The 12,288-nt window shown below is 46.8% G+C and overlaps 1 protein-coding gene across 1 annotated transcript in view; it reads right to left on the reverse strand.

Annotated features, from left to right (window-relative positions):
- Window positions 1-12,288, reverse strand: part of PLXNA4 (plexin A4) — a 703,335-nt gene that overhangs the window by 173,023 nt on the left and 518,024 nt on the right. The window contains exons 9-10 of the mRNA XM_058190650.1: window positions 4,276-4,375; window positions 2,929-3,043 (exon numbers count right to left, since the gene is read on the reverse strand). Of these exons, the coding sequence (XP_058046633.1) occupies window positions 2,929-3,043; window positions 4,276-4,375 (215 nt within the window). The remainder of the gene's footprint in view (window positions 1-2,928; window positions 3,044-4,275; window positions 4,376-12,288) is intronic.

The raw sequence follows: 12,288 nt of genomic DNA on the forward strand, positions 1-12,288 counted from the left end.
TCAGAAGTCACAGAAATAAATGCAAGACGTAGATGAAGCAGAAGACGAAGCTACCAACGTTGTTTTCTGGCAAAGCCCAAACACTGTTGCTGGTCTGTTTTAAGCCTTATGGGAGGGGCCAGGCATCTCCTGGCCTTACTCCCAAGTCGTCCTCTCTGCTTGAGCTGCTATTGCCTTCTGGCAGCTCGTTTCATGCGTGCATTAGAAACAGGCTCCTCCTGTTCCTCTGCCTCACTACTGTCAGCCTCTGGAGGCTCTGGAGTCCGCACCTCACTCCCTGATGGCCCTGGCCCCACCTCAGCCTCATCGCTGTCTGACTCCGTTGCCAGCTCCGGAGGCTGCTGGCAGACCACAACACAACTCTCGAAAAGGATACAAATGACCAGCTGTCTGCAAGGAGTATCAATCCTTCCTTTCTGTCGTGTCCCACTCCTCCGCTGACGGCCGGGTCAGGGAAATCCGAATCAGGCTTGCCTCTGCAGCTCTGCCCAAAGTCCTAGCAAAGTCCTCAGAGCAGGCAGGAGACCAGTAAGTGACTTCAGCAAGATAAGTTCGACTTTTGCCTGACTCAGAGACTGCCAGAAAGTAGATCCTTTATATAGGCCATGGGGTGTGGCTCCATGACTCAGCACTCATTAAGGCCTGCCCCTCCCTTCCTTCTGTTGCCTCCGCCTATCCAATCTTCTGATGCGAGGATCACTCCAATCAGCTGTTGGTAATAAACCCTCCTCAGGCTCACATGCTGTGGAGGAGGGGGAGGGGTCTAGCTGCTCCGTTTGCCTGGGCATGGAGTCAGGGCTGGGGCAGGGAGATGCTCCTTCTTCTGCACTTTGTCTGGGCATGGAGCCAGGACTGGGGCCGGGAGGCATACATTCCTCCGTGTTCGGGAGCAGATAAGAAGGCCCCGGCTGCTCTGAGGGCGGGCAAGACACAACACTTTCCCTACCATCCAGTCCGAGCTGAAGAAGCTTCTTGGATGAGAACGTCTTCAAAGAAAAACAAGAAAGTCCAGTTGCTTCTTGAAAAAAACCCCCAAAAAAAGCAACTTTGGGACAACCACAACTGACATGTACTTATGACGGTTGCAGCATTATGGGATCACGTGATTGCCACTTGTGTGACCTTCCCAGCTGACTTCCAACAACGCAAAACCGAAGGCGGAAGCCAGCTTCGATTAACAACCGTGCGACTCCCTTAACAACCGCGGTGACTCACGTAACCAGCACAACAAAAAGATCACAAAAGGTCGTCACTTAACGACGGCCTTGCTTAGCGATGGACACTCTGATCCCGATTGTAGTCGTAAGCCGAGGACTACCTGGATATATTTGATTTCTATACAGCTGTCGATAAAGTTATTTAACGAACCGCTCAGGGTCTTCAGCCCTTTTAAATGGCAACTACCGTTGCAAACAATCTGAGCCATGGAATTCATGCTGAGCACTGGCCAAATATCCAGAATTCCGGGTTGTTCCCAATTCCTAATATTCCCAATATCCAGAATTCCCAATATTTCGGATTGTTTATCTGTGAAATTGCTGGGGGGAAAAATGAATTGGCTTTGCGTCTCCGTCTCTAAGCCCTAAAAAAGCATATACATACCTTTCTACATAGCCTTCACAAATTCTATTTCTTCCTGACACAATAAGTTCTGTCTTCTCCTAGCTCAAGGATCGGCAACCTTAAACACTCAAAGAGCCGTTTGGACCCGTTTCCCACAGAAAAGAAAACACCGGGAGCCACAAACCCTTTCCCGTGCCTGACTATTTCTTGGCCACAAAACTAGCATAGGCAGTTAAATTAAACGGTCGCCACGATGTTGAGACTCTAGAAAGGGTGCAGAGAAGAGCAACAAAGAACTGGAGGCTAAAACATATGAAGAACGGTTGCAGGAACTGGCTATGTCTAGTTTAACAAAAAGAAGGACTAGGGGAGACATGATAGCAGGGTTCCAATATCTCAGGGGCTGCCACAGAGAAGTGGGAGTTGGGCTGTTCTCCAGAGCACCTGAGGGTAGAACAAGAAGCAATGGGTGGAAACTGATCAAGGAGAGAAGCAACTTAGAACTAAGGAGAAATTTCCTGACAGTTAGAACAATTAATCAGTGGAACAACTTGCCTGCAGATGTTGTGAATGCTCCAACACTGGAAATTTTAAGAAAATGTTGGATAACCATCTGACTGAGATGGTGTAGGGTTTCCTGCCTGGGCAGGGGGTTGGACTAGAAGGCCTCCAAGGTCCCTTCCAACTCTGATGTTATATTATATTATATTATATTATATTATATTATATTATATTATATTATATTATATTATATTATATTATATTATATTGTATTATATTATATTATATTATATTATATTATATTATATTATATTATATTATATTATATTATATTATATTATATTATATTATATTATATTATATTATATTATATTATTACATTACATTACATTACATTACATTACATTACATTATATTATATTATATTAAATGTTCTGCTTTCTTCTGAAACTTTTCTTTTCTTGGATTTATCCATGGTTGGCCTTACCGGGGGTTGAAAAGCTCAATAAATCGCGCACCAGTAGGTGTCGCACATTGGCGGTTGTGATGCATATTTTGAGCGACAGGGAGCCGCAGCAGAGGGGTGAAAAAGCCACATGCGGCTCCAGAGCTGCAGGTTGCTGACCCCTGTCCTAGCTCTTATTATTATGGTTTGTTACACGGTTAGCCAGATTTTTAGTCTGGGTCTGGCCATTTTTGTCCACTTATCGTCTTTTTCAGGGATGTTGTTATTTAATAATTATTAAAGGTATTGTCGCAGGAGGCAAGCTCTCTCGAGAAAAAAATTGTCATTATTATTGTTATTATTATTATTTAGGCTCCCGTCAAGAGGAGATCTGAGAGACAATCCTTCTCCCCTCCTACCTCAGGAAGTTTCACTTGCCCTTCCAGGAAGTGACAATTGCGAGGTTCGTGAGTGCAAACGTGACGATATTTACACCAATAACATCGGTACGGACTCTCCACGCACGAGAGGCACCTGAAAGGATTAAAAGAAACATAAAGAAAGCACATTTTATTTTATTTATTTTCGTCAAGCATGTATTTTATGACAGATACAAGTGTAAACATAATTATAAACACATGAAAAGGACACGAATAAAAGAAAACATGAAAGGGACGGTAGGCACGCTGGTGCGCTTATGCACGCCCCTTACAGACCTCTTAGGAATGGGGTGAGGTCAACAGTAGACAGACTAAGGTTAAAGTTTTGGGGATTTGGGGAAGAAACCACAGAGTCGGGTAGTGCCATTCTTGGGGAGGGGGCGGGGGATAAATCAAAGCACTGATCAAAGCCACACTTCAAAGTTCTAGTCCTCAAGAAGTGCCCGGTTAAGTTCCACCTGAGCCATAAAAGCCAGCTGGGTGAATTTAGGCCAGTCACCAGGAAACAGTGAGTTCTACTTCTGCCTTAGGCCTGAAAGCTGCCTACTTACTATCTATCTATCTATCTATCTATCTATCTATCTATCTATCTATCTATCTATCTATCTAATATATCTATCTCTTATCTATCTATCTCTTATCTATCTATCCATCTATCCATCTATCTCTTATCTCTATCTATCTATCTATCTATCTATCTATCTGTCTGTCTGTCTGTCTGTCTGTCTGTCTGTCTGTCTGTCTGTCTGTCTGTCAGTCTGTCAGTCTATCTATATCTATCTATCTATCTATCTATCTATCTATCTATCTATCTATCTATCTATCTATCTATCATCTCTTAACAATCTCTTATCTATCTATCTATCTATCTATCTATCTATCTATCTATCTATCTATCTATCTATCTATCTATCTAATATATCTATCTCTTATCTATCTATCTCTTATCTATTTATCTCTTATCTATCTATCTATCTCTTATCTATCTCTTATCTCTCTCTATATATATATATATCTATCTCTTATCTATCTCTCTATCTCTTATCTCTCTCTCTCTCTCTCTCTCTCTCTCTCTCTGTAATATATCTATCTCTTATCTCTCTCTCTCTCTCATCTATCTATCTTTTATCTATCTATCTCTTATCTATCTCTTATCTCTATCCATCCATCCATCCATCCATCCATCCATCCATCCACCCACCCATCCATCCTATCATCTCTCTCACACACACCCTCTTAATGCTGAACTAACGGTGATAGAATTCACAGGCCCAAAGAGAGACACCGTCGGAAAAAGAGGACCCCTGAAGAGAAGCGTGAACTTACGAGCTGTGGACGCTGCAGTTGTAGAAGACAAAGCTGGTGCTGGCAAAAGTCATGCCCGTTTCTTTGGATTTGAGCTGGAGTTGGACAACATGGTGGTCTCCTGCGAGGAAGAAAACAGCAGGGTTACCTTGTTATACATCCCAATACAGGGATGGCGGGAATTCCGTTCTTCTAGCAACTCTACCTGTGTGCTGGTCCACCTGCACATGGCTGTCCCCTAAGGCAGGGACCTTGGCCACTTTAAGACTATGCTGGCTGAGGAATTCTGGGAGTCGAAGTCCACAAATTGCTATGTTTGGAGATGCCAGTCCTCAGGGAAATATTCTCCCAAGGAATGGGCAAAATTGCCACGGAGTTGTGCTTATTTACCTGGTGGCTTGGACTTGCCCTGTCCAGAGCTAAAATTTTAAAGAGCTGGCTCTGGATTTGAACTTTAAACCAGCTTTCAACCAAGATAACGAGACTTAAACCATTCAGGAGTGTCTGCTTACTAGTACTAACTTAAACCTGGCGTCCTCGACGTACAGCCGTTCGTTTAGTGTTACAGTGGCATTGAAAGAAGTGACTTGTGACCGTTTTTCACACTTGCGACCGTAGCGTGGTCACGGGATCGAAATTCAAACGCTTGACAAGCGGCTCAGATTTATGACGGTTGTGATTTCCCTGAGTGTAGTGTTTTTTCGCAAACCCTTTGGCAAACTTCTCACAAGCAAAGTCAACGGGGGAAGCCATTAACACTTTAACAACCATCTTACTAATTGAACAACTGCAGCGGTTCATTTAACCAACGTCTCAACAACCACCAAAAAAGTCATAAAACGGGGCAAAACTCACTTAACAAATGTCTCACTGAACTGCAGCAGTTTTGGGCTCAACTGAGGAGTACCTGCATTTCATTCAGGGCCTCTGGTGGCTCAGACTGGTAAGACAGTCTGTTATTAACAGCAGCTGCTTGCAATTACTGCAGGTTCAAGTCCCACCAGGCCCAAGGTTGACTCAGCCTTCCATCCTTTATAAGGTAGGTAAAATGAGGACCCAGATTGTTGGGGGCAATAAGTTGACTTTGTATATAGTATACAAATGGATGACGACTATTGCTTGACATAGTGTAAGCCGCTCTGAGTCTTCGGAGAAGGGCGGGAAATAAATGCAAATTTAAAATTTTTTTCAAGAGGACGTTTCCCCTCCCCCACATTCGCTCCCTTTACCCACATCTCATGGACCCCGATGTCTCGGCCTTGACAACCCCTTCCCTAACCTTCGTTCAGTGACAGGCCCTGCTATTTCCTTTAATCCCGGCCTGTCTTCTTTCAATGACAACCTGAATGCTGGCTTGCGCTTCATCTGACAACCGCATCTCAGGGACCTATTAAGACTTCAGAACAAAGGTGTGCCCATGTTTAATGCAAATCTTTGACCCCGTTTGGCTAATCCACCTCTCTCATTTTCTTCCCCCTGAAAGAGTCATTAATCAATCACGACAAAGGGGACTTGACAAGAGCTCATCATGGTGTCTGCGTGCGCAAACTGGTGCTCGCACATTCCTGAATACATTTGGGGACGAGGGGCGCCCCCTTCCGCTGCTCGTCGGCCGCTGAGGAGTCCGATCGCTCTGTTAAGGCGCTGGATTTAATTACAAACCACCTCCTGCTGGGGGGTTTTACAGCCGAATAGATCAGGAGAAACCGAATACCTGCGGTCCTTGTTTTAGAATAGAATAGAATAGAATAGAATAGAATAGAATAGAATAGAATAGAATAGAATAGAATAGAATAGAATAGAATAGAATAGAATAGAATTTTATTGGCCAAGTGTGATTGGACACACAAGGAATTTGTCTTGGTGCATAGGCTCTCAGTGTACATAAAAGAAAAGATACCTTCATCAAGGTACAACATTTACAACACAATTGATGGTCAGTATATCAATATAAATCATAAGGATTGCCAGCAACAAGTTATAGTCATACAGTCATAAATGGAAGGAGATTGGTGATGGGAACGATGAGAAGATTAATAGTAGTGCAGATTCAGTAAATAGTTTGACGGTGTTGATGGAATTCTTTGTTTAGCAGAGTGATGGCCTTCGGGAAAAAACTGTTCTTGTGTCTAGTTGTTCTGGTGTGCAGTGCTCTATAGCGTTGTTTTGAGGGTAGGAGTTGAAACAGTTTATGTCCAGGATGCGAGGGATCTGCAAATATTTTCACGGCCCTCTTCTTGATTCGTGCAGTATGCAGGTCCTCAATGGAAGGCAGGTTGGTAGCAATTATTTTTTCTGCAGTTCTAATGATCCTCTGAAGTCTGTGTTTTTCTTGTTGGGTTGCAGAACCGAACCAGACAGTTATAGAGGTGCAAATGACAGACTCAATAATTTAGCGCAGCGGTCACCAACTGGTGGTCTGTGGACTACTGGTGGTCCTTGAGAAAATTTTGGTGGTCCGCAGAAAAATTATTTGCATTTTTTATATTGCACTAAATTGGGGGTCCTCAAACTACGGCCCCTGGGCCGGATACGTGCAATGAACGTTTGTTTTGCTGCAGAGGGTCTCCCCTTTTGGGGTCTTTTTGTGTGGGTTGGAGGGGGGCAGAAATTCTGACTCGGGGTCTGCTTCAGCCTCCTGGTGCGGGGCTTTGGGCAAAGGCCGGAGGGCCTCGTTCCAGTGGGACTGCATTATGGTCTGGAACTGATTGACCATCTCAGCTCGCTGAGCCTCCAGGCGCTGTTACTTGGTCTTGCACTCTCACAGGTCTTCCCTCTGCTTGGAAAGCCTATGCTCCTAGTCCTCAGTGAGGTGCTTCTGCTGAGCCTCGGTCTCGGCCAGATACAATTTGAACTGATCTGTTTTGCCGACTCTTTCTCGTGGTGGCTGCTTAGCTCCAGCAACTGCTTCCTGTTGGAGCCCTAAGGAGCCCAGGTGGACAGGCGAGAAGTAGCGAGTAGAGGCTGGCAAGGTACCCCTCGATGTGACATCGACTTGGCCACGCCCACCCAGTCACATGACCACCTAGCCACGCCCACCCAGCCGGTCATTAGGCAGATCATATTAGTGGTCCGTGGGATTTAAAATTATGAATTTAGTGGTCCCTGAGGTCCGAAAGGTCGGTGACCCCTGATTTAGCGACCGTTACAACGGCACCCAAAAAAGAGATTTGTGGTCGTTTCTCGTGTTTATGGCAGTGGCAGCAATGTGCCTGGTCACGCAATCAAAATTTGGCGCACGTGACAACCGGTTCATATTTATGACGGTCGCAGTCCCCTTTTTGCGACCTTCTGACAAGCAAGCCGGATTCGCTTAGCAACCGTGTTACTCGCTTCACAGCTGCAGCGATGACACCGCAACCGTCATAAATAGGAGCCAGTTGGCAAGCGCCCGGATTTTGGTCACAAGGGTCGTAAAGTGTGAAAAATGGCCATAAGTATCTTTTTGTTTCAGTACCGTTGTAACTCACTAAATTTCATAATTTCATAATAACAGAGTTGGAAGGGACCTTGGAGGTCTTCTAGTCCAACCCCCTGCCCAGGCAGGAAACCCTATACCATCTCAGTCAGATGGCTATCCAACATTTTCTTAAAAATTTCCAGTGTTGGAGCATTCACAACTTCTGCAGGCAAGTCGTTCCACTTATTAATTGTTCTAACTGTCAGGAAATTTCTCCTTAGTTCTAAGTTGCTTCTCTCCTTGATTAGTTTCCACCCATTGCTTCTTGTTCTACCCTCAGGTGCTTTGGAGAATAGTTTGACTCCCTCTTCTTTGGGGCAGCCCCTGAGATATTGGAAGACTGCTATCATGTCTCCCCTAGTCCTTCTTTTCATTAAATTAGACATACCAATTCCCTGCAACCGTTCTTCATCTGTTTTAGCCTCCAGTCTCCTAATCACCTTTGTTGCTCTTCTCTGCACTCTTTCCAGAGTCTCAACATTTTTTTTAACATAAATGAACAGTTGTAAGTCGAGGATGACCTGTCGTCTGGATTTGCAGGAGGGAGGGCCTCTTTCCCAGAGCACAAGGGGAAGCAGAACTTGGAATCTCTGGTGGGGAGGAAGAGTGCAAGTTTGGACTCTCCCTAGCAATTCACAGGGCATATCTATAGTTACTCACTTTAGTCTGGCAAGATTCTGCCTGTAGACAAACAATAATAAGGAAACTACCGGGAGGCCTCAACTTACAGCCACAACTGAGCCCAAAATTTCTGTTACTACATTCTGCTGCAACAAGTGAATCTACTAACTAACAAGATTCACTTGTTAAGTGAATCTTGGCCCATTTTATGACCTTTCTTGTTAAGTTCGGGAAGTAACGAGGCTGGAGACCAGGGTAGTGACAACAGCTCTTTAATATAGGGTGAACCCAGCAACCAGGCTGGGGAAAAACCTCTCCTTATATACTGTTTAACCGGCGGCTTCAACCAATCAGCAACGTGCTTGTTTCCCGCCAAAATATTTAAAGATACATAACACCTCCCTCCCAGAAAACACTTTACCTATATTTACATATTATTTACATGTTATTTTTCGACGTAGTCACGCAAATAACCTGGGCGTCTCCTGATTCTTTCGGACCTGCGCGGTTCAGTCCTTGGGAGTGGGTTGAGCTGGTCGGAGGGGCTGTTTGCTCCTCCCAGCTCTTTCTCTAGGCCATCCGGCCCTGGATTATTGCAGACTTTTTCTGGCCATCCGCCTTGGATTACTGCAGAGTTGTCCCTGCTGTTTCCAAAGGGGACCTGATGGCGTCGCTGGACCTCCGGGAACTCAGCTAAGTCTTGCGCCTCCCGGTTATGGTCAGCTGTGGGTTCAAATAGTGTGTGGTCAGGGTCTGTTTCATTGAGCTCGGATTGTTCGGCTATTCTTTTCTGATTTGATCTATGTGGCGCCCATACTCGGTTGTCTTTAACTCAACCAAGTATGACTTTGGACCGTTGCTTTTATGATTTGCCCTGCTAGCCAACTTGGGCCGTCCCCATAGTTGCGGGCCCACACTCGGTCGCCTATGCCCATTTCTCTGTTTTTCCAGTTCCCCTTGTAACCCTCTGGTGTGTAATGGGGATTCAAACGGTCAAGTGGGCACCGGAGCTTCCGTCCCATCAATAATTCGGCTGGGCTTCTGCCTGTAGCAGTGCTGGGGTTCTATGCTGAACGCCAGAAAGAAATCTATCTTTGTTTGCCAGTCACCTGGCTTGAGTCTGGACAATGCCTCTTAGCGCCCGGACGGAACGCCTGCAAGGCCATTCGACGCAGGGTGGTAAGGCGCAGAGAGGGCATGTCGGATGCCCTCCTCTGCCAAGTATTCCTCGAACTGGGTTGCCGTGAATTGCGGGCCGTTATCGGATACCAGCGTGTCGGGCAAACCGTGGGTTGCAATAGGTGGCGAGGGCTGCGATTACTGCCTCGGCTGTCATGGATTTCATGAGAATGATCTCCAGCCATTTAGAGAAAGCGTCGACTACCACTAGGAAGGTCTGGCCGTGGAACGGGCCAGCAAAATCAATGTGGATTCTCGACCAGGGCCCTTGGGGTTTCTCCCATTCCCTGACTGGGGCCGTTGGGGTAGAGGTCTGGACTCTTGGCAAGCCTGGCATTTCCTACCCTCTCAGCAATTTCTGAGTCCATGAGTGGCCACCACACATAGCTTCTGCTAGCCCTTCATCCTTACGATCCCTGGGTGACCTCGTGGAGGAGGTCCAATACCTTTCCTCAATTTCTCCGGGATCACCACGATCACCCCATAGCAGGCACCCCTTGAGCCGAGAGTTCCCACATTTTTTACAAATTCCTTAAACGCTCGCCCAAGCGGGCCACCCTCTTGTACCCAACCGAGTACAGTCCTCAACATAATGTCCCGGTATGATGCCCGAGCCACCTCCTTAGATGTGACTGGGCCAGAGTCCAAAGAGTCAATTAGCAGGATGGGCGCCCCGGAGTGGGGTCTTCGATCGCCCCTGGTAGTGGGCATCTGCTTAAAGCGTCCGCATGTCCCACTTCTTTTCCCGGTCGATGCTGCAGCTTGTAGGAATAAGCGGCTAAGAAGATAGTCCATCGGGTCAATCGTGGCGAGAGTGCCACAGGCGTTGGGCGGTCGCCAGCCAGTATCCCTAACAGCGGTCTATGGTCAGTAACAATTTCAAAGTCTCTCCCAAAAACATATTCGTGAAACTTTTTTACCCCTGATACAATTGCTAGCGCTTCCTTATCCAACTGGCTATAGTTCCTCTCTGTGGAGGACATCGTTCTGGAGTAGAAGGCTATAGGGGCTTCTGTGCCGTTTGGAAGTCTGTGGCTGAGCACAGCCCCCACCCCGTAAGGGGAGGCATCGCAAACCAGTAATAATGGCAATGAGCTATGATACTGGATCAGTAGGCTATCGCTCGAGAGTAGGTTTTTACTGCTTCAAAGCCCTAGCTTCCGACTTTCCCCAAGACCAAACAGTATTCTTTCCCAGAAGCTTATGCAGCGGTTCAGCAACGGTCGCTTTGTTTTTAAAAAGACCGTAAAATTCACTAGCCCCAGGAATGCCTGTAGCTCTGTTTTGTTTTTGGGCGCTGGAGCCTTTCTGATTGCCTTGACCTTGCTCTCAGTGGGTGAATTTTCTTGTCTATTCGTAGCCCAAGAACTCGACGGATTCTACCCCTATCTGGCATTTGTTCACTTTAACCTTTAGTCCGCTGACCGAAAATGCCCAGAACTTTTCTCAAACGCCTCCCCAATTCCTCTAAATTTTCGGCTGATATCAATACATCATCAAGTAGGAACTACCCTGGGAGCCCTTGCAGAAGTCGCTCCATTAAATTTTGAACAGCCCGGTGCCACACTCACCCCAAATTGTAATCGGGTACACTTGAAAGCACCTCTGTGAGTTACAATCGCTTGGGCTTCGCTGTGTTGGCGCTCACGGGCAGTTGTTGATAGGCTTGAGCCAAGTCTAACTTTGCAAAGACTTGCCCTTGCCCCAAAGAGTGCAGCAAGTGTTGCACCACGGAACCGGTAAGCGCTTTTCTGTAAGGCTTTGTTTAACGCCGCCTTGTAGTCAGCGCAGATTCTAATTGACCCATCTGGTTTTACTGGGTGACGATTGCCTCCCACTTTGCGTGATCGACTGGCACCAGAATTCCCTGATTTATGAGCTTATCTAGCTCCTTGTCAATTTTAGGTTTAAGGGCAAAGGACTCTCCTTGCCTTTAACCTAATGGGAGCTACCTGGGGTCTAAGTTGAAGGAAATAGGGGTCCCTTGTACTTGCCCAGGCAGTCCTTGAAGACATCTTCGAACTGCTCATGAGTATGTCTTTCAGGTTACAGTCACTTGTAGATGCCAGTCACCCCATGCCCAGTGCACGAAACCAGTCTAGTCCCAACAAACTAGGCAGGGTCCCTTCGACGATCGTGATGGGCAGGGTCTTCTTGTGTGGTCCGTATCGACTCGGACAGAGGTGGTCCTCGAACAGGGATGCGATTCCCTTGGTAGTCGTGGACTCGTAGCCGTTGTGTTTGCAGGTGGCGCTTTGCAACTGATGGCAACGACTTCGCCAAAGTGTCCCAGGACATGATGGTGATCGCTGACCCGTGTCCACTTCAGTCGGCACGGCACTCCTTCTATTTTGGGTTTGGTGAAGATCTTCTTCTCCACCGGGTTGAGGCGCGCCTATGATCACAGTCGTTTGATTCGAGTTCGCGCTTTTTGTTTGAGCCAATCACGGGTCGCCTTGCCGATCCCGCGCCTGATTGGCCGATTTGAATTTTCGGCGGAAGGTTGGGGAGCTCGACAGACTTGAGCTAGGTGCCCTTCTTCTCGCACCGACATGTAGCGCCCTTGAACTTGCAGTGTTGGCGCTGGTGTTGACCTCCGCAACTTCCGTGATTCGCCCCGGTCCCTTTGCCGCTTTCTCGGTTCGACAAACCCTTCCTCATCCTCACCGCCGGATTCGGTCTGGATCTCTTCTTGGTGCACCGGGTTGATTTTGTGCTCGCCTGTGAGTGGCTTTGCAGGGTCTCCGCCGCTTGGGTGGACATTTCATGCGCTC

The sequence above is a fragment of the Ahaetulla prasina genome, chromosome 7 (assembly GCF_028640845.1).
Source record: "Ahaetulla prasina isolate Xishuangbanna chromosome 7, ASM2864084v1, whole genome shotgun sequence".
NCBI lineage: Eukaryota > Metazoa > Chordata > Lepidosauria > Squamata > Colubridae > Ahaetulla > Ahaetulla prasina.